The 20,839-nt window shown below is 31.2% G+C and overlaps 1 protein-coding gene across 1 annotated transcript in view; it reads left to right on the top strand.

Moving 5' to 3' along the window:
* LOC126901133 (uncharacterized) overlaps nt 1-9,932 on the top strand; it is a 35,410-nt gene extending 25,478 nt beyond the window's left edge. The window contains exons 15-21 of the mRNA XM_050677383.1: nt 165-332; nt 1,084-1,254; nt 1,313-1,483; nt 4,743-4,895; nt 4,957-5,191; nt 6,899-7,081; nt 9,712-9,932. Coding sequence (XP_050533340.1) covers nt 165-332; nt 1,084-1,254; nt 1,313-1,483; nt 4,743-4,895; nt 4,957-5,191; nt 6,899-7,081; nt 9,712-9,845 — 1,215 coding nt within the window. The 3' untranslated portion in view covers nt 9,846-9,932. The remainder of the gene's footprint in view (nt 1-164; nt 333-1,083; nt 1,255-1,312; nt 1,484-4,742; nt 4,896-4,956; nt 5,192-6,898; nt 7,082-9,711) is intronic.
* Nucleotides 9,933-20,839: the final 10,907 nt, after the last annotated feature.

The raw sequence follows: 20,839 nt of genomic DNA, 5'->3' as shown, positions 1-20,839 counted from the left end.
TTAATCAATTAATTAAAACTTTCATCTCAAAAAAATGCCAATCATTTTCACTTAATTAGTCATTATATTTACGAAACCAATTATTTTAGTCAATATGTACCAACCTAAGTTATTTTTAATTTATATTTTAATAAACCTTTTTTTACATTTTTATTGTTTTTTAGTCTCCTTTAGAAGTTCGTTTAGTTGGTGGTAATGAACGTCGCGCTGGGCTTGAAGGTAGAGTAGAAGTGCGTCAATATGGTATTTGGGGAACAGTATGTGATGATGATTTTGGAACAAAAGAAGCTCTTGTAATTTGTAATCATCTTGGCTACAAGGGTAGTGCAGATGTAAGCAACCTAGTATATACAGAGTGTTTATCATAATCTACTCAATTACTTAAAAAATATAAATACAGTAAACTCGTTAAGCTGGATTCAATTATGACAAGACAGAACTACATTAAAGAGTCAAAAACCACCCAAAATTCCTAAAAACCTCAGACGCTTGGGTATGGTATGCTCTCCAATATAATCCCGCCTCTTCATATTTGTACATAATGATGTTCACATTGACGATGTTTTACTGTAAATTATAAAATATTTTTTTTGCTTTTTTTAGTTACATATATTTATTGATTTATTAATTATTAAGTACATTTTCAATTCAACCCTTATATCTTATAAGGGTGTCAACTTTATTTGTTTAAATGGCAACATATATATTTAATTAGCTTATAAAACAGAAATTTATCCAATTAAGAATATGACTGGTCGATAACAACTTTTAGACTAGTACTTTGGAAGTTTACATTTTTATACTCAGGCTGATTAAGTACGGCTGAAAAATAACTAATGATATAAATAGTCATACCTCGCTTTACCTTCTAGTCTATATCTTAAATTCTAATAAATGCCAAAATACTGTTTCAAAAGTTGTTATCAACCAATAATTTTTTATTTTATAAGCTAGTTTATTATGTATTTCGTTATATATGTTCAATTTTGAAAGTAATTGATTGGATTTTGTTAAACGGATCACTCCATGTACATTTATTAAGAATTTATAAATTTTATGAGTTGAACATATACTTTTAAATAGTTTAAAAAAGATGCTGCCTTTGGGCCTGGTAAAGGGCAAATTTGGTTAGATCAATTACGTTGTATAGGTAATGAGACATCATTAGAACATTGTATTCATGCCAAATGGGGTCAACATAATTGTAAACACGATGAAGATGTCTCAGTTATATGTCATTTGGACAGAAAACAAGTAACATTCTGTTTGTATCTCGAATTTCAAAATATTAAATGTATTAATTATTTTTTAGAAGAATGACACAGTTATTTTACCTAAATATGAGATTATAACTAATAAAAAATTATTGAAAGAATATTTACCCACTCAATGTGGTAAAAAAATTGTATCATTGGAAAAAAGTAAAATACAAATGAGGATAGCATCTGGATTCACTTCAGAAAGAGGTGTCCATCCATGGCAGGTATAAACTGATGATTATAAAAAGAAAAAGAGATTTATAGAAACATGTTCAGTAAATATTGGCTTTATAAAATGAGGACACGCTGATCTTAGGGGCAACGCTGGTAGTGTGGTAGCCAGGATTTGATAATGAAGGGCTTAGTAAAAAGATCAACATAACTCCATATTTTGGACACTTTTTTCGAAAAATTTGAATTTTTTAAACGTTTATAAAATTAAAGCTAATGCATAGTATTTTATGATGATAAAAAAAATTATCCAAAAACTTGATAACTTAAGAAGTTATCGTTGATTAAAGCCAAAAAGCTTTAATTAACTTTCATGATCGAGATACAAGGTTATAACCCTAATCGTCGACATGGCATTTTTTGCATTTTTTTTTTTGATTAATTTTGAGTTGGAAAAAAATTAAAAATTTGTTTGGTTTTTATCTTTTTAGATGGAATCACTTTAATGAATTTCAAGGTCCCCATCATTGTAGCCTCCCCTTGTGAGAAGGAATTTCATATTTAAATTATTTTACTATATGGTTTTTATTTTGTGTTTGTCATTAATTTTCCTCAATTCTAATTTGAACAATTTTTTTCAACCAAACGTCAAAAAATCACAAAATATTACTTACAAAAATGAAACAAAATTTACCCCTTATCAATTAAAAAGTTACTTAACCCAATTTCTTAATATAGACAATTAAAATCATCAATTTCTAATGTTATTAAAGTATTTATTGTTAAATTAGGTTTTATATGATAATATGGTTAAACTACAAAATTAAATAATTTTACTTTGTTATTTATTAATATCTTGACTTTATTTGTATAGTCTACTACCAATCCATAATATTCAAAATTTTTTGATAACATTATACTGTATAAATATTTTTTAAAACAATAATTTTTGGATATGTTTCTAAACGACTTCGTTATGCAAACTTACATCTAATACACTTTTAAAGTGTACTATAAGGTAATTAAATTTGTTCTGATAACTGTTCTACTATGGAAAATTAGCTGTCAAAAGTAAAAAATTAAAAATTTTTTTAATAATAATACTTTATTTAAAATATGTACTTTTAAAATTAAATATCTCCACAAATAATAGTAGTATAAAATTCGTTTTTATACTGAATGACACAGAAAAATTATATCACAAAAATGAAACATTTTTTAATGAGTATAGACTAAAATATACTTTTCTAATTGAATTTTTCGCACTTATTTCAAATCTGCAATTAGATTTTTTCTATTTTCGAGATTATTAGTAACTAGTAAAAACGAGTCTTTACATATAAAAATTTATTTTGATATTTAATGTGTTGAAATTGATATCATTAAACAGAAAATGTTATGAGGATTTAAAAAATCTTATTATTTAGTTTGACACGTGGTCAGGAATTTATATGATTTCATTAACAGTATATTTACGAGAAAAACTGAAAATTTCAGTAAAAATCATAGTAATAATTTCTATGTAACTCTTGGTGTTTAAATATATGCTACTGTCGTAACACAGTAAAATGAAACGAGTAAAAAAAGAGTAGGAGGATGGATGAGGATGTGGTGTCTGCTGTCTAGGTATTCACGTGCGTGTTGTCGTACAGCATTCACCGTGCTCAGCTGACACTCCAGGTTAGCTGTGGGTGTCGAAAGGCTGTTGTTATAAGGGAATAAGAGTAACACCTAGGTATGAGGTGCAGACGAAGTGCAAGACACAAATACCAGGTGTACGCAAAAGGAGCCCAAAGTATGAGGTGCAGACGAAGTGCAAGACACAAGTACTCTGAAATGTTGTGGAAGAGAGTAGACAGGTTTTAAAAAGGAATAAACAAAGACTTTACTTTAAGCAGTAAGCCGGACAGCGACAACCGAGTACTGAGACTGACGAATGACACAAGGCACTGGAGTCGACTGACCACGATGGTCAGGTCTTTTGGGTTTTTATAATAATTAGAACTATTGCCAAATTGGGAATAAATATTATTTGTTAATTCATCAGTCTCAGGCAGCGGATGTGCTGTCTGTATTTTATTAAAATAATTCTCACGATTATGAAAACGTGACACCATCACACTACAGTTGAAATATTCAGGACTATATTTCGTATTTAATTTTTTCCTATTATTTCGTCTGCTGTGTGTTGTTAAATTTTATTTTTACCTATATATTTTTTTATGTATTATTACTTATTTTTTACTAATTAGTAGAAGGGCTAAAATAATAGGTTAAGGATGACATATTGAATATGAATTTTACATGGATTATTTTTAGCATATCAAAAATCAAAATAAATTTTTATGAGTAAGAGGTGATAGAAAAAAATCTAATTACATGTTTGATATCAGCACGAAAAATTGGTGTAGAAAAGTGTATGTTTCACTCTGATAAAAATTCATTTTAAACCAGTATATAAATTCATAATTAACAAAAAATTATTTTCTGAAATTTTTGCATCAAACCCTTCAATTTTATATCCGTTTGCTATAGAAGTAACGAAGTATACAACTACTTTATAATTTATCCGTAAAAATAATATTAAATTATTGAATATTAATTTCATATTAAATTTAATTACTATAGTAAGTATTTATTTATAAATTATACATATAAATCAAATAATTACTAATTAGGATAAAATAATGATCAATTTTACATATTTTTATTTTTTCGAATTTAACATACTACAGAGGGTAGTGGCTCACTATCATATGTTGGGGAGTCAAAGATGGTTCCTGGTTAAGCCAATGATAAACTTGACGGATATTATGGCCGGCACCAGAGACTAGACACCACCAATGATAAAAAATTTTCGTTGGCACCCTGGGAATCGAACCCAGGACCTCGTGCACTGAAACATACGTTTCTTCTCACTAGGTCATGCTAAATCATTAACTACTATTCAGGATATAATTAAGGAAATAGAAGTTGATGTTCCTTTTTGAATAATCCACTGATTTCTTAAAATTAAACACTATTTTCATTTACATACAAGCGTTTTATAAGATAGTGATTTTAATCACTGTCAGATTTCTATATTTGTCCTAACTATACCTCATCTACTCTGTGTCATGACTTTATTGTGTTATCTTTTTTTTTTATTTAAAGTTATATATATATATTATACTATTAGAATAAGAGATTTAAAAATTTTTATAAAGTAATTTTGTTAATATCCTCCGACTTTAATGGATTTATATTTCATTTGTTAAGAATTTTTATTGTTTCTTAGTAACAATATGATATATTCTAATAAAATAATTTCAGGCTAGTATACGATCAAAAACTCCTTCAGGTCAAATGGCACATGTATGTGGAGCAGTAATTATATCTGAATATCATGTAATGACTGCAGCACATTGTGTTCGAGATTTAGATAAAGATGTATATTATGTACGAATCGGAGACTATGACATGGATGTATGACTTAAGAAGTTAACATAAAAATTGATCATTTAAAATTTTAAATAACTTTTTATAGTTTCAAGAAGATTCAGAACAAGATATTTATATAGATGAAATTTATAACCATGAAAATTTTGAAGAAGGAAGTATTAAGCTAAATAATGACATAGCTGTTATTAAATTAAAAACCAATGGCATTAAATTTAATAAATATGTTCAACCTGTGTGTTTACCATCGAAGGATATAAAAGTAAAAGACGATTTCAATTGTAGTATTACTGGTTGGGGATCAGATGGATCAATTGGATCAAGTAACTTTGTTAATTAATTTTTTTAATTAATAATAATACTTAAAAAAAATTAATTAGTCATAACCATATCTTTTCACATTACCAATGCTGGATATTAAGAAATAAAATTTAAAAAATTGGGAAATGGTGACTGGTTAATAAAATTATTTGATGCAGTCTTCACTCTATTTTAAAAAAAACTAAGAGGCATAGAACAGCCAGTCTTGTAATGTAAAATTGTAAATAATTCGAATCGTAAACGTAATTTATATGGTTATTATAAAACGTTATAAATTTAAACAATAAGCTAAAAAACATTAATTGTAATGGTCCATGTAATAATCATGAATTTTTTTTGTTAGCTGAAACCTGACTAATAGCTGAAGTATTTAACTTAGAATTAGATTTTTCAATTATAATTACAGATGCGATATACGTAATATGACTAGTAATTATAATCGAGGTAGTAGAGTTTTGATTAATGTACAATAGTGAATTAATTCCATATTACTCATTTGAACAGGTATTTGTATCAGTTCCCAAAATAACTCTAAGAAACTCATTATTGGTGTTTGTTACATTCCAAAGATTAATTATTTATTTGTTTATAAAATTTTTGATACTCAGTCAATTGGTTGTTTTCACATTTAGGCGATAATGTTGATATCATAATTGACGGTGATTTTAATTTTCGTGGTACTACCTTTTCATATGACAATAAAAGTTAGTTAATTGTTGTAGGACTGGAGTAGAAGACATAATATTTTATTGTTTCTCAGTACATAATTTATCCCAACATAATAATTCTTATATATGTAAACACTTATGGAAACATACTAAATTTAATTTTTACTAATATAGACTTGTTTCAGTTTATTTAAATATAAGTGTAAGTCTCTTGATCAGGGCCAAATTCTGGTATTTGGATAACTAACTAAATGAGTTCTATATTTAAAACTTAAAAACATATTAAATAAATAATTATTGTCCTATCTCTAAATTGAGTGTCAATCCTAAACTTTTTAAAAACTTAATCTTTGTAAAGTTTTTGATTCTGTTGACCGCATAATTATATTTTTACTATTTATGAAAGATGTAAAATATGTGTTAAATAAAATTTTTCATTGTTTGCTATTGACTTAAAGATGTATTAGCCAATACAATCTACAATTGACTATGAAAATTTGCAAGATTTTTCTTATTGTTCTAATTGTAAATAGGATAAGCTTTTAAAAACATATATGTGTTGCCATATTGTTTACTAGTTAAAAGAAATCTTTAATATTCAATTACTNTATTGTTTACTAGTTAAAAGAAATCTTTAATCTTTCCATCTATCTATTCGCTCTAGCATGGAGTCGATTTTAGGGTTTATTTGATCCTTTAGTTTTGACAAAATTACTGTAATGCTAAAGACGTGAAACAATTGCCTTGAGGTCACATATTAACCGTCATGGATATCATTTTTTAATTATAAAAATGAATTTGTTTATAGATTAAAAATATATAGACTATTTATTTATTTTAATGTATTTATCAAAAGAAAAATGTAAAAAAAAAAAGTAATAATAGGATCTTTTAACCTCATATAACTGTTAATAATAAATTATTCGAATAAATAATATTTTTTAAAATATAGAATTATAAAATAATATTATTTTATTTTAAAACAAAAAAAAAATTACTGTTAAAATATTAAATAATTAATTTTTTTTTTTTTTTTTGTAGGTTTTGCTAAAATATTAAGATGGGCCATTGTGCCGATAATAGATTCAAAAATATGTAAAGCTGACTATGTTTATGGAAAATTATCAATTAGTAATGGAATGTTTTGCGCTGGAAATTTAGATGGAGGAGCAGATGCTTGTCAGGGTGATTCTGGTGGTCCATTAGTTTGTAAAACTGATTATGGTTTGTAATTTTTATCATTCTTGTGGAGTTAGAATGAAATTACCATAGGAATAAAAATTATAATTTTTAATGACTGTGAAAATTTCTGTCATTCATTTTTTCTATGAAATCTTAATCTAAGTTTTTGATTTATCTAGTACAAATAGTTCAAATTACAATTACTTGATCAATATTAATTATTGTTATTGTAGTTTGCATGAAAGCTGTGGCGCTTCAGACCCCATAAATAATCTGGATTTTTTATGAAAAGTTCCCCGGTAGTTAATTATTTGAACTTAAGATATAGAGTATAGGTTTATATATAATTCTACGATATTTCTGTGGAAGCTATAGAAAGGTTCAAATAACTATACTTTTTTTTCGTGTTTGCAACCTTAAGCCATCTTGAAGAATTAGTTTTGAACTAGGTAAATCATTTTAAACTAAAAATAGTTCTAAAAACTAATAAAAGTGAATACATTTTCGTTAAAACTGCTTCATTCTAAAATGATATAGTAGATAGGTATAATATTTGTACCATAATATTATGCAGGAAGAAAGTGGACTTAAAATTGACTCCATAAACCTAAATAAAAACTGAGGTTTTGTATCATAATTAAAGCGCAATTTTTTTTTTTTTTGAGGGGTGTTCTAAACATACAAAGAAATTATTCGAGTTTAGGGATAATTAAAAATAAAATAATAATTGTCGATATCATTTTTGTTTCGATGTGTAACTGAGAAACTTATTAGTTTTACTCTACCGTGTTTTTTTATTTTTTGTGACACTATATATGATTATTAAACTCCAACTGGACAAATTTTGCTTAACGATACATAATATAATCATACAATCCATATAATATAATAATAGGTAGCTAGTTGAAGCTATTAGAACTATAATTTAATAAAAAAAAATGTTCTCAACCCCTATGATACGGGTAATTATACCAAAAAAAAATACAGTTGATATAAAAGATCATTTTTAATATTTTAAGTAAACTTTATATTAAAATAAATTTGTGTAAATTGATCGGATAATTACGATATTTTTATTGATAATACTTTAGATATTTGCCTTGCCGACAACATAGTTATTTTGAAAATCTAATCAATATCCAAGGGGGGATTTAAATATCATATAAACCATTTTTGATAATTTTCTATTAAACTTGTATTCTTTAAACCTACGTAAAATTAAAGATCATAGTGTAATGACTAGAGGTCGGATTGGGCGAACGCTGTAGAGGTGTGAGAAAATCGAGGAATCAAGAAATATATGTATTTAAGATATACCAAAAAAAAATTAACAACATTATTTGAATTTCATCAAAAAATCTGGTGGTTTATTAAATTATGATGTATGTACGTTTACATAAAGTATAATGTACAAATGCCCAGTCTCATATCCTGTAAGATAGTATTGATATCTGTTTATTTTTTTATAAAAAGTTTATAGACATAGATTATATAATTAAAAACAATATAACTATTCAGCATAATTTTTATTTTTTTTACTGGCTAATTACAATTTGTTTGGGTGATTTCATGATTGCATACACAATAAAAAAATAGTTTAAGTGGACCATTGGAGGTGTACTGTACAACAATAAATAACTGTTTGGTAATAATAAATAAATAAAATAATTTCATATTATCTATCTATCTATCCTCAGCAATAGTGTATTTAAGATTTTACTTCCTGGATCTAAAATATTTAAAATATTTTTATGTCTCAACAAATTTTAATTCATCAGATTTCAATATAAAAAATTATTTTTTTAATGTCAAAACAATATATAAAAGAAATTATTTTGATTTGTTCATTTATAAAAGTTTTGGCTGTTTTAAGAAAAATAATATCAAATTTTTTTTATTTTAAAAATAGTAATTTTTGGGAGATTTCCCTTTTTCCGGGGAATTAAGAAAATTTGTTCAATTTTTAAGGGCAAATTCTTCAACTAGATACGTTTTGTGATCTTTTGACGTATCATTGAAGGAAATTGAGAGATGAAAAAAATGGCTACAGACATGAAAAAAAACACATCATAGTAAATTTAATACCTTAGCTTTTTCATTGAAGCTAAAAAAAGGTATATTACTACGAAAATTTGCAGCCTGGAAACATTGTATCCCTAGACCTCCATTTACATACACTAATATTATGACGTATATCAGATTTAAAGAGCTGATCAAATAAATTTCATTTTTTAAAAGTTTCGGATCGGTTCCAAAAAGAGATTTTAAAAATAAAACTTCCTAAAATTTTAAATAATTTTATTTAATATTTAAATTAAACATTTTCTAAGAATTATATTTTAAGTTTTGTTGTCTCTCCATGGCAATGTATTGATTTCCCCCTAAAATTAAATTTATGTTTTATCTTTCTTTAAATTATAAAAAAAAAAATAAATAATGTTATGATTTTAAAAGAAGATAACTTTAAAAAAAAAATCTGTGATATCAATTTTTGTTATTCAAAAATTGATATCACAGATTTTTCCTGAGGTCAAATAAGTTGCACATAAAAACTAAAATAAAAATATTACCTTTAAAATAAATAAAATATCTTATCAAAAATATGAAATGTATATATATCGTATATCATATAAGTTTACATTGATTAAGTTAATGATTTTTTTCTTTTGCAGGAGAAACAGTTGTGGGAATAACAAGTTGGGGTTATGGCTGTGGAAGAGCAAATCATCCGGGAGTATATACAAATGTATCTTACTATCGAACATGGCTTGATAAAACATTACTCTATTCTATGACTTTTGAATAAATTTACTGAAAATAAATAAATAATTAATAAATTATTAAAGTATTGTTTAAAAAAATTGTTTTGATTAGTTAAATAAGATAACTAAGCATTAGGTTATAACTTAATATGTATTAGACATTTATACATAATTAAAACTATTGAATTATTATAATTTATTGCATTAAATATATATATTAGATATAATCTAATCTACTGAAGTTAGATCAAAACTCTTTTCCCAGAATAAAAAAATTAGAGAACTCACTATATTTTTAGCTTTTCTTGAGCTTTGTTACTTTTTAATTTAAAGAGTTTAACATGTACTTAAGATGTTTACAGTGACGAGCAAAAGTGAACACTAATAAGAAAATTTTGAGAAATAAGGTTATAAAAAAACAACACATGTATAATTATATTAATCAAAGAAATAAATGTATTTGTATAACAAAATTAAAGTTTATTAGCTGAAAAAATACAAACAATAAGTAGCGAGTTTCTAGAAAATGAATTTTTAAAAGTACTCACTTTTGCACCGGTAATTATTATAAATATATTCTAGCGTTAATATTTTGTCCACAAGCCTTTAGCTTTTATCACTGCTTCCATCCTTCGTAGCATGCTGTTGACCAAAGACTCGCAGTAGTCCACATCAATTTTTGTCCATTCTTCTCTAATTCTTTCCCACAAATTGTCGAGTGAAGTCGGTGGACCGTGGTACTCACTGTATAATTTTTTTTTTAAATATGCCCAAAAATTTTCTATTGGGTTCAGGTCGGGACTTTGAGCTGGCCAGTCCATAGTTTTAAATTTTTGATTGGCAAGCCATTGTTTAAGGGATTTCGCTGTATGCTTGGGGTCATTATCCTGTTGGAAAATGACTTCATTGTTTGGTATTGGCATTTTTGCGACCACACCTTGCAAATTTCTTGATAGAATGTTTTTATACATATATTGATCCATAGTACAAACAATTTTATGAATGGGTCCGGGTCTATGTGCAGTAAAACAGCCCCATAGCATGACAGATCTTCCACCATGCTTGACCGTCTGCTTGATATGGGATGGTTTAAGGCTCTCGACAGTCCTTTTCCAGAACCAGGACCTTCCGTCAGAGCAGTATTTATTAATTTTGGTTTCATCCGACCATATCACCCTCCTCCAGTCTTTTTCTGTCCAGTGTTTATGATCTTTAGCAAACTTTAACCTAGCCTTCATATTTTTTTTGGAAATTACGGGTTTTCTCTTTTTTTCGGCACACACAAAATTTTGTTCCTTGAGAAATCTCGAAGCTGTCCACCTGCTTATTTTTTCCCCGTGTATTGTTGTAATAGATTGGCCGCCATTAAAGATGAAGATGCTTCTCCCGTTTGTAAAAAGTGAGCAAGTCTTCATCTATCTTGTGGGGTAGTACACTTAGGTCTTCCTTTTAGTCGAGGTAAAGCGTTAGGACAACCTTTATTTTTTATTTTTTGCACTGTCGTTTGGCTGACGCCACACTATCGAGCCACTTCTCTGGTTGATTGACCCGATTTTAGTATTGAAACAATTTGTGCCGTTTTTTGAGGAGTAATTTTCATGTTGGTTCCTTTCACTACGAAAGACTGATTAAAATAGAAATAGAGTATTCTTTTTGTAATAGAAAGAAATGTAAACAAATCAAGAGTGAAAAAACTCTTTTCTCCAGACGTCCTAAAAATAGCAAGTCAAAGACACGCACTACGATTTGGGTTTTTACGTTGTATTAATAACAGGTGCAAAAATGAGTATTTTTAAATAAACAAACTCTCAGGCCTTTTATCTTTTTCGTGACTATTTTTTGTGCATAAACTTTTGTTTTAACCCCTAGAATATGGATTCAAAAATGTATTAAATTAAATTAATATTTAGTTTTGAAAATGGCAATTTTCCAAAAATTTTGGTAGTTGTGTTCACTTTTGCTCGTCACTGTATACACATTTTTATGTTATAAAAAATTAATAAAACAATAACTTTCATTAGTGTATTTAACTAATGGAAGTCTTCATAAACGAATGAGTATATAAGGGAAAGGAAAACAAGGTGACATATCACATTATTAGAGAACAGCGAGTTCAAACAATTATTCCTATATATATATAAATAACTATGGCAGATTGGAGGAGCCTAGCCCTTCCCTAAAAATTTAGCGATTCATATGTATTATACAATAAAAACATATATCAAGGTGTGGTAAAGGATTAAAATATATCATTAGCCCCCCCTAAATTTTTAATTCTATTTCTGTCTACGACTAATTATATTTGGTGCCTCAAAATGAACTTAGAAATAAATTTTGTATTATTATAAATATATCAAACATCCATTGGCGGAAATAGTCCTTAAAGAGACTTTTGTGAAGGACCATTTTAAAGGATGCTCCTTATGTGATGAAATCTGTGACAAATATATCTTCACTATGGACTTCCTCATTCAAGCAATAATTTTCGTAAAAAATAGTTAATATATGCATTATAGTATAATAATTAATAATGTGAAAATATACATTTTTAGTAGGAGTGTACCAAGGTTTTGCTTTAATCCCTTACTTATTTTCTATAGTAATGGTTGAAATTACTAAAGAAATACTTTGTTAGGTACCGTGATGCATGTTGTTCGCTGACGATATAGTATTAATAGGATAAAATAAGGAAGAAATTAATGAGAGACTAAAGATGTGGAGATTAGTTTTTGAAGGAAAGGGAATAAGAATAAGTAGGAGTAAGGCAGAGTATATAGAGTACGAGTTTGACAAAGGAATTAGTTATCTTAGACAAAAAACTGGCTCCATTCAGGCACGTAGACATAGGTGGGCCTGTCCCCCTTAGATTTAATGTGACCCAGATCCGGCCCCCTCAAATTTAAAATTCAATTATTTTTACGAATTATCAAAAACGTGCTAGGTCTTATATACATTGAAATTATTATTAATGTGTGATTACTATTGGGTTATACAGTTATTATTATGGCTGTATTTTCATTTTTATATTTATAGAAAACGTTATTTGAAAAAAATAACGTTCTAGACGTAATAATAAACGGAATAGCAGTTACTCCAAATGTAGTTATAGGTAAATTTTTTTTAACTCTGGTCCAACAAATGATAACAAACTACCAAGTATCTGCATTGATTAGAATCTAGTTGATTACAAAATTCGATAGAGTAATATCATAGATTAAATACATGTGTATTTAATCTATGGTAATATTCTATGAAATATTTTTTGATAAATCTTATCTTTAATCTGTTTCTTTTTTTATAATTTAGTAGTTATAATAGGTAATTTATTTGTTTTTGTTACTTTGTTATTTGCGTGCTCCAGAGGTGTCGTGGAGCGTATACGCGGGTATACGGCGTATACCCACTTCTTTGTTTTTCTGTTATTGCGTATACTTATAAAATCATGAGTGATACGCGGGTATACGGCGTATACCCAGTGTTAGTTTTCTTATTAGTGCATATACGTATTTATAAAATAGTTAAAGAGTATAGACTAAAGAATAAAATAAAAAGTAATATGTGGGTATCGAATATAGGTACGTTTGTCATAAAACACAAATTTTGAATAATTCTTATCAGTTTGTTTAATCTCTACAGTCATACCACATATAAACATATATCTGAAGTTATAAACACACAAATATGGCTCGAGACTATTATCATTTTAAAAATAGAATATAAATGTAAAACAAAACACTGTCAAAGTGTATAAATAAATATCAATAAAATAAATAGGATAATGTTTATCATTTCACGACAATTTTATTGACATTTGACAAAATTTAAAACATCGACCAGAAATTAACGTAATAGCACATACTAAGTTGAAACTGAAAGTTATTGGGTTAACCTATAGCTGTTGAAATTGGTAATTTGTATTTTTCCGTAATAAACCGTTTACCAACCAATCTAGTATTTAATATATTACCTATAATGAATTAAGATAGTACTAACATGTACCTATTCACGTTTATTTCATTTATGTTTTAACGATTTGAAAACAATGATTGTAAGATTATTTTATTACTGCATAAAGTTTATTGTTTATTTATAAAAAATATAACAGTATCTAATAATACACTTATCAATTGTATGACTATGAAATTTAATTTATGTAAGAACTTAAAAGTGTCAGTAAAAATATTCGAGTAATAGTTTGGAAGTTGGAAGGAGCAACTGGGAGGGTTAGGAGTTTTAGTTGCATTATGTAATAATTAGAAAATACATATTTTTAACACAGTTAAAATATCACAATATTTGTATTCCGTCCCCCAAAACTATGTTATAGTTAAGGCCTTTGAAATGTAGTGTGGGGGTGAAATTCCCCACGTTTCCTCATTTAGGTTTTTAACTTATCTATTGATCAAATTACGACTATATCACTGTTGATAATGTGTGAAGGGAACCCTCCACAAGATTTTCTTAGGAAACAAATTATGGAAAATGATCCAAGGGCCCAAAATTGTTGGCCCCTCCAATAAACATTTTCTGGCTCCATTGTATCGAGTTTGTAACATTATCCTATTATCTATTTATTTATAATATATAAATCAATATTTAGATAGTATACAGAATTATGGAACCTCGATTAAGAAAAATTAGCTTTAATTATTTTTAAATAATTATAAGAAGTATTTTATACAAAATATATTTGATATTAGTCTTCTTTAGTTGGGAGGAATATAAATCATTACTACATCACATTACTAATATCACATTAATGTATGTACCAAAAATTAAACATCTCTGATATTTTAAATAGTTATTTTTAAAAACATACTTAATGACAAGAGTAAAAATCACCAACAATTTTTTAAAAAGAAATTAAAAATAATTGTTTGCTCCCCTAAATTAAAATTTACTGGATAGACCCGAATTAAAATAATAAAAAATTCTTACCTTCATAAGTTTATATATATTGGTAGGTCTAATATTCTTAATCCATCTTTTATCCAGTATAATATTAATGTATAAACTTTTAATATTATAATTAATATGTTATTAAATAATAACTATATATATTATATTATATTATTTATATAAATATTTAATTAATTACTATCAAATCGAAGATTAAAACAAGCGACTTATAAGTACCAACAATTATTCAAACATGCCTGTCAAAGTTGGAGATATCATTCCAAATAATGAATTAACAGAAAACAAGCCTGATAACAAAATAAATATTTTTTAACTGTGTAAAGGAAAAACTCTAATGTTATTTGCTGTTCCTGGTGCATTTACTCCTGGGTGTTCTAAGACACATTACCCAGTTATGTAGCTTCAGCTGATGATTAAAAAAAAAAAAAGAGTTGATGAAATAGTATGTATTTTATTAGTATTGTACTTTTGTCATGACTGTATGGGTTTAAAATCAAAATGCAGAAGGAAAAGTACGTTTGTTAGCTTATCCAAATGCAGAGTTAACTAAAGCTCTCGATTTAGCTCTTGATTTGCCACCATTAGGAGGGATCCGATCAAAACGTTATTCAATGCCTATTAAAGATAGCAAGGTTGTACAGTTGAATGTTGAACCTGATAATACTGGTCTATCTTGTTCATTAGTTAATAATTTTACTTTATAACTAATATTTCTTACAAAAAAGATTTTTGTTTTATGTTAAAATACTTTACTTTATTAAATGAATTCAACTTAAAATGTTTTACTAAATATCAATTAATAAATTCAAAAAAGTTTTTTTATTAAATATATAATTATTCATAACATAAAAAAAAAAAACAAGAGGACCCCAACGCTTTCATTGAAGAGGCTGAATCGGTCCTAATTGAAGCGAACCTACCGCACCAGAAGTAGGTACGTGTACTGTCTCCACAGTTAAAAGCAGAGGCAGGTAACTGGTGGAGTACCATACGCTGCTTGAACCCCACATGGACAGTGTTCCGACAACAATTTTTGAGGAGGTTCAATAGCATTGCTATACTTACCCAAATACGCAATGACCTCCACAGTGCTTAGCAAGGCGAGCAACAATCCCTAGAGGAGTTTGTAATGTAGAAGAGCCAGCTAGCCCGTCGTCTCGACTCAAGGCTCACAGAGTACGAATTGGTCGACCTAATCATAGAGCTCATGTGAAGTGACTACCGGGTCCACGCAAGAGTGAGGTGCCCGTAGTCAATGGGAGATCTGCTAGAGCTGGCTAGGGACTCGGACGTAAGAGACTTAGCTCCGAAACGGCGACCCGAAGAAAAGAATTATTCCGCGGAAAGGAATAGCTTCAAATGGGCAAATAAGAAACCGCCAACGGAGAAAGAGGTTATTAGACCGGAAAAAATTCCGTCCGGAGCGGCACGTTGCAAAATCTGCAACTGGACTGGGCACTGGTGCACGAATTGCCCAGAAAGAAATATGGCGAGGACGGAAAACGGGAAAAGTTCCAGACGGTTCACGGGAAACCGACCGTACAAGAAAAAGTAGCCGGCCCAAAGTACCGTAAGCGCAAGCTCGGTACCGAAGTTTCCGACCAGAAATCCAAAAAGACACCGGAGAAGCGCAAAAATATGCAGCTCGCCGCTATCAAATCCGGAGAAATGGAGTATCCACGGAAGAAATGTACGGTAGATAGAGAAGTTTTGGAAATACAGGAGAGTAGTGCAAAAGTTCCTGACCAAGGAACACAAGCAGCTCTCTCCGAGAACAGCTTGCCGAACAAATCTCTGGAAGACCTGGAACATGACCAGCTAACACATGAGTTGTTAACGGTTCCACAGTCTTTCCCGTTAAAACTTCCGAAGGAGTTAATTCCTTTCACTGGTATCACTCGGAACCGAAGGAAATCTGACACAGATTCACTTTATGACCTCCGGGTCCGAGCTACAAACTTATTTACCGGAGAAATGTTGACTGACGAACAAGGTAATCGTTCAGCGTTCGACCAGGACTCAAGTTTAGACGAGTTACCCGAGCAAAAGTCAGAAAAAACATATCTGCATGGTAAAAGTGACTCTTTTAGCCCAGCCAAGAACGGTAAAAGAGCAAAAACTTACCCAGAGAATATAGCTATTTCCGACATTAAAACCTGGCAAGCCTAAGATGCAACTTTGGCCCAGTATGTCCGGAAACTCCGAAGTGACAATCCAATTTACCAGCGCTTACATCATGAATACCATTTGCAAGATAGTATTTTGTTTAAAGGCCTGGTAAATAGCGGAACGTACGGAAAGATTATCGTCGTTCCGCCGGACATGTCAAATCACCTGTTATGGAGGTATCATGATCATGTTTCTGCCGGACATCCAGGGTAGAAGGAAACTTACCGGAGCATTGGTAATCGTTTCTTCTGGACCGGTATGAAAGAGTCGGTACGTCAATATATCGCAAGGTATCATGTTTGTGCTTAAGTTAAACCGTTGAACCGGAAGCAAGACGAACCAATGCGACCAATACAGCCCCGCGCAGCCATGATAGGTTGTTAGTATTGATCTCATGGGGCCATACCCAAGATCTCAACGTGGTAAGACTTGTCTACTTGTAGCAACAGACTGCTACAGCAGATGGGTAGAAACATACCCCCTAGGGCAAGCCACCCCTAAGACGATTACCGACATTCTAGAAAAAGAGTTCTTCTCTCGTTTCGGCTATGCTAGAGTACTTCTCTCAGACAACTGAACACAGTTCGTCTCCAAAACAATGGAAAAAGCACTGGAGACGAGGGGTACAGAAGGATTGACAACGCCAATTTACCAACCAAGAGCAAACCCAGTAGAACGCCGAAACCAGGATTTGAAAAAAGGTCTTCGTACAGCTTTGGTTGACAAACCACATAGTTACTGGGACAGCTGTATTCCGAATATACTTTTTTCAATAAGAAATCGTCGGAACAGGCTAACAGGGAGCACTCCCTCTGAACGGACCTTTGGGTGAGAAGCTAAAGCCCCCAGCGATTGGCTGCTGGACATTATTTCTACGGGTAAAAACCCGAAACAAGTAGAAATAGCCGGACAGAAAAAGGATTACACCGAATCATTACTGAAAAACAACAATTTTCCCCGAAAAGGCTAAAGAATGACCATAACCCCGGTGGGATAACCGAAAACTCTGGTATCTTTGGTGGGAAAATTCAAATTTCTGGAGGGGGGAGGACAACCCACTCAAAATTTCGGGTCATCTTTCGATAAAAACAACGCTGGTCACAATTCATCCCGTGAAAATCACCGCAAACGCTTTGAGGAAGGGGATTGAGTGTATTACCGCAAAATTCCTCTATCTAGCACGGATAAAAAGTTTCATGCCGGCTTTGCCTCAAGTGGCTGGGTCCCGTGCAATTAGCAAAAAGATTAGGTGAGTATTTGCGACCAAAGAAAAGCGTCAGTTGAAGCTGTATGTTACGGCCATGAAACATGACACTTCGGGAGGTAATCCTAACAATCATTCTCTGTTACAGGTGTGATGGTGTCACGTTTTCATAATCGTGAGAATTATTTTAATAAAATACAGACAGCACATCCGCTGCCTGAGACTGGTGAATTAACAAATAATATTTATTGCCAAATCGGCAATAGGTGTAATTATTATAAAAACCCAATAGACCTGACCATCGTGGTCAGTCGACTCCAGTGCCTTGTGTCATTCGTCAGTCTCAGTACTCGGTTGTCGCTGTCCGGCTTACTGTTTAAAGTAAAGTCTTTGTTTATTCCTTTTCTAACCTATATACTCTTTTCCTCGACATTTCAGAGTACTTGTGTCTTGCACTTCGTCTGCACCTCATACCTAGGTGTTACTCTTATTCTCCCTTCCTATAACAACAGCCTTTCGACACCCACAGCTAACCCGGAGTGTCAGCCGAGCACGGTGACTGCTGTACGACAACACGCACGTGAATACCTAGACAGCAGGCACCACCTCCTCATATTTATCTTCGTACACACATTTACACTTTTACCTTTATCATTTTTTCTTTACTGTGTTACGACACAGGATAACCGACAACTAACAACAAGGTGAAGTCCGCCCGTTTCGCTCATCTCGCTGATTAGCCGCCGAAACCGCGACCATTATGCGCCAACAGGCGAGACGGCTGATGCGGCAAGTAGCGGTATTACTTGGGGAAACCAACGAGGAGTTGCCGAATTGGAGCCAGGCTCGAGTCAGAACGGTAGAAGTCTGGGAGTTGTGATCCCAGCCACTACTGTGGGCCGTTTTCAATCGCGGCTTGACCGAGCGAATCCGACAAGGGGACAACCGGAGACGGAACGATGGTCCGGCACAACTACGGCCACGTGCTCCCGACGAAAACATGTTCCTAGGAAACGACCGGATAGATTCGCCATGGGACCTTCCAACAGCCGGATATCATGGAGAGGATGGAGGTAGAGACCGACTTCGAGGCAATCCTCCACGCTCCACCCATCCTGCTGCCGGACTTCGCCGATCTGGAAGGCGTCCAGGTAGACTACTCTCCTTAGGCTCGAAAGTTAGCTGACCGGTTGGACTAGTGGAAGAGTATGAAGCGGTCGCATTACACTTCCGGCTTTACTACTGGATGGCGACCGCGACACAGCTACCTCTCCTCGTCTGACAGGTCGCGCGATGCCGAGTGACCGTGGGTGCGTAAACCGGTCCAACGATGCACGAATTAAATCAATTGATCGTTCAACTTCCTTACGGAACATCAGTGTGATAATCTTAACGGCCTTAGTATTATATTAATTTAAAATATATTATAAGTAATACTTAACCCAACCGTGTTGTTATTTATTTATTATTATAAAATAATTATTATAAATGAAAAGTTACTGAATAAGAAGTATTCAAAAGAGACATTAGAGGATATCTCGTGAAATGATGGATTGGTAGATTTAATTAGTGAGAAAGAGATATAGGAGGCTGTGTTATCAATAACACAAAGAATAAAGCAGTAGTACCAGATGAAGTGCTACTAGAAGTATGGAAAATATTAGGCAGCGTTGGCATAAGGCGGTTGAAGGAACTTTCAAATAAAATCATATTAGTAGGGAAAATTCCAAATGAATAGAGAAATAGTATTATGCTACTGAAATTTAAAGATAAAGGAGACATACAGTAGTGTGGAAATTATAGAGGCATAAAGCTATGAGTCATATGAAAAAAATGGTAAAAGGTAATAGATAAGAGAATAAGAAATGAGACATCAGTATCTAAAAAGCAATTTGGATTTATGTCTGGTAAGTCAACAATGGAGCCAGTATTTTGTGTGAGGCATTACTAGAGAAATAGAAGGAGAGGTGCCGTGGTACATGTTGTTTGCTGACGATATAGTGTTAATAGGAGAATATAGGGAGGAAATTAATCAAAAGTTAGAGGTGTGGAGATCAGCTCTTGAAGATAAGGGTTTAAGAATTAGTAGAAATAAGACAGTATATAGAGTATGAGTTTGACAAAGGAGAACACGAGGTAGGCGAAATGAGGAGGTCAGTCACAATAGGCGAGGACGTGTTTGGAGAGGTTGAGAGTTTTAAGTATTTAGGGTCAGTTGTGCAAAAGAGCTATGGTATTGGTGAGGATATAAGACACAGGATTAAGTGCAGGTAGTTGAAGAGGAGAGAAACGTCTGGTGTCTTATGCGATAAAAGAATTCCAATGAGGCTGAGAGGTAAATTCTACAAGACTGTAGTGGGGCCAGCTATAGTTCAGAGTGTTGGGCTGTTGATAAAAAAGTAGAGCAGAGAATGAGTGTAGCAGAGATCAGAATGCTTAGATGGATGAGTGGAGTGAGCAGTGATGAGAGAAAATAGACTTAGATGGTTTGGTTATGTTATGAGGAGAGATGAATTGGAAGCTGTAAGAACAGTTATAGAAATGAATGTTGAAGAAAGAAGAGGTAGAGGAAGACCAAAAAAGAGATGAAGGGATGCTATTGAATGCGATATGAGGACAGCTGTACGAGCGTAGATAATGTGGGAGATCGTGTCAAAAGGAATTTTAGGATAAGGGTGGCAGACCCCAAATAGTTGTGATTAAGGAGTGGAGGAGGAAGAAGAAGAAGAAGACATATACCCGAGT

This window comes from Daktulosphaira vitifoliae, unplaced genomic scaffold (assembly GCF_025091365.1).
Source record: "Daktulosphaira vitifoliae isolate Bord-2020 unplaced genomic scaffold, ASM2509136v1 Scaffold_3, whole genome shotgun sequence".
In the NCBI taxonomy this organism is placed as follows: Eukaryota; Metazoa; Arthropoda; class Insecta; order Hemiptera; family Phylloxeridae; genus Daktulosphaira; species Daktulosphaira vitifoliae.
The sequence above is the reverse complement of the archived record's forward strand: the minus strand, read 5'-3'. Positions and strand labels throughout refer to the sequence as shown.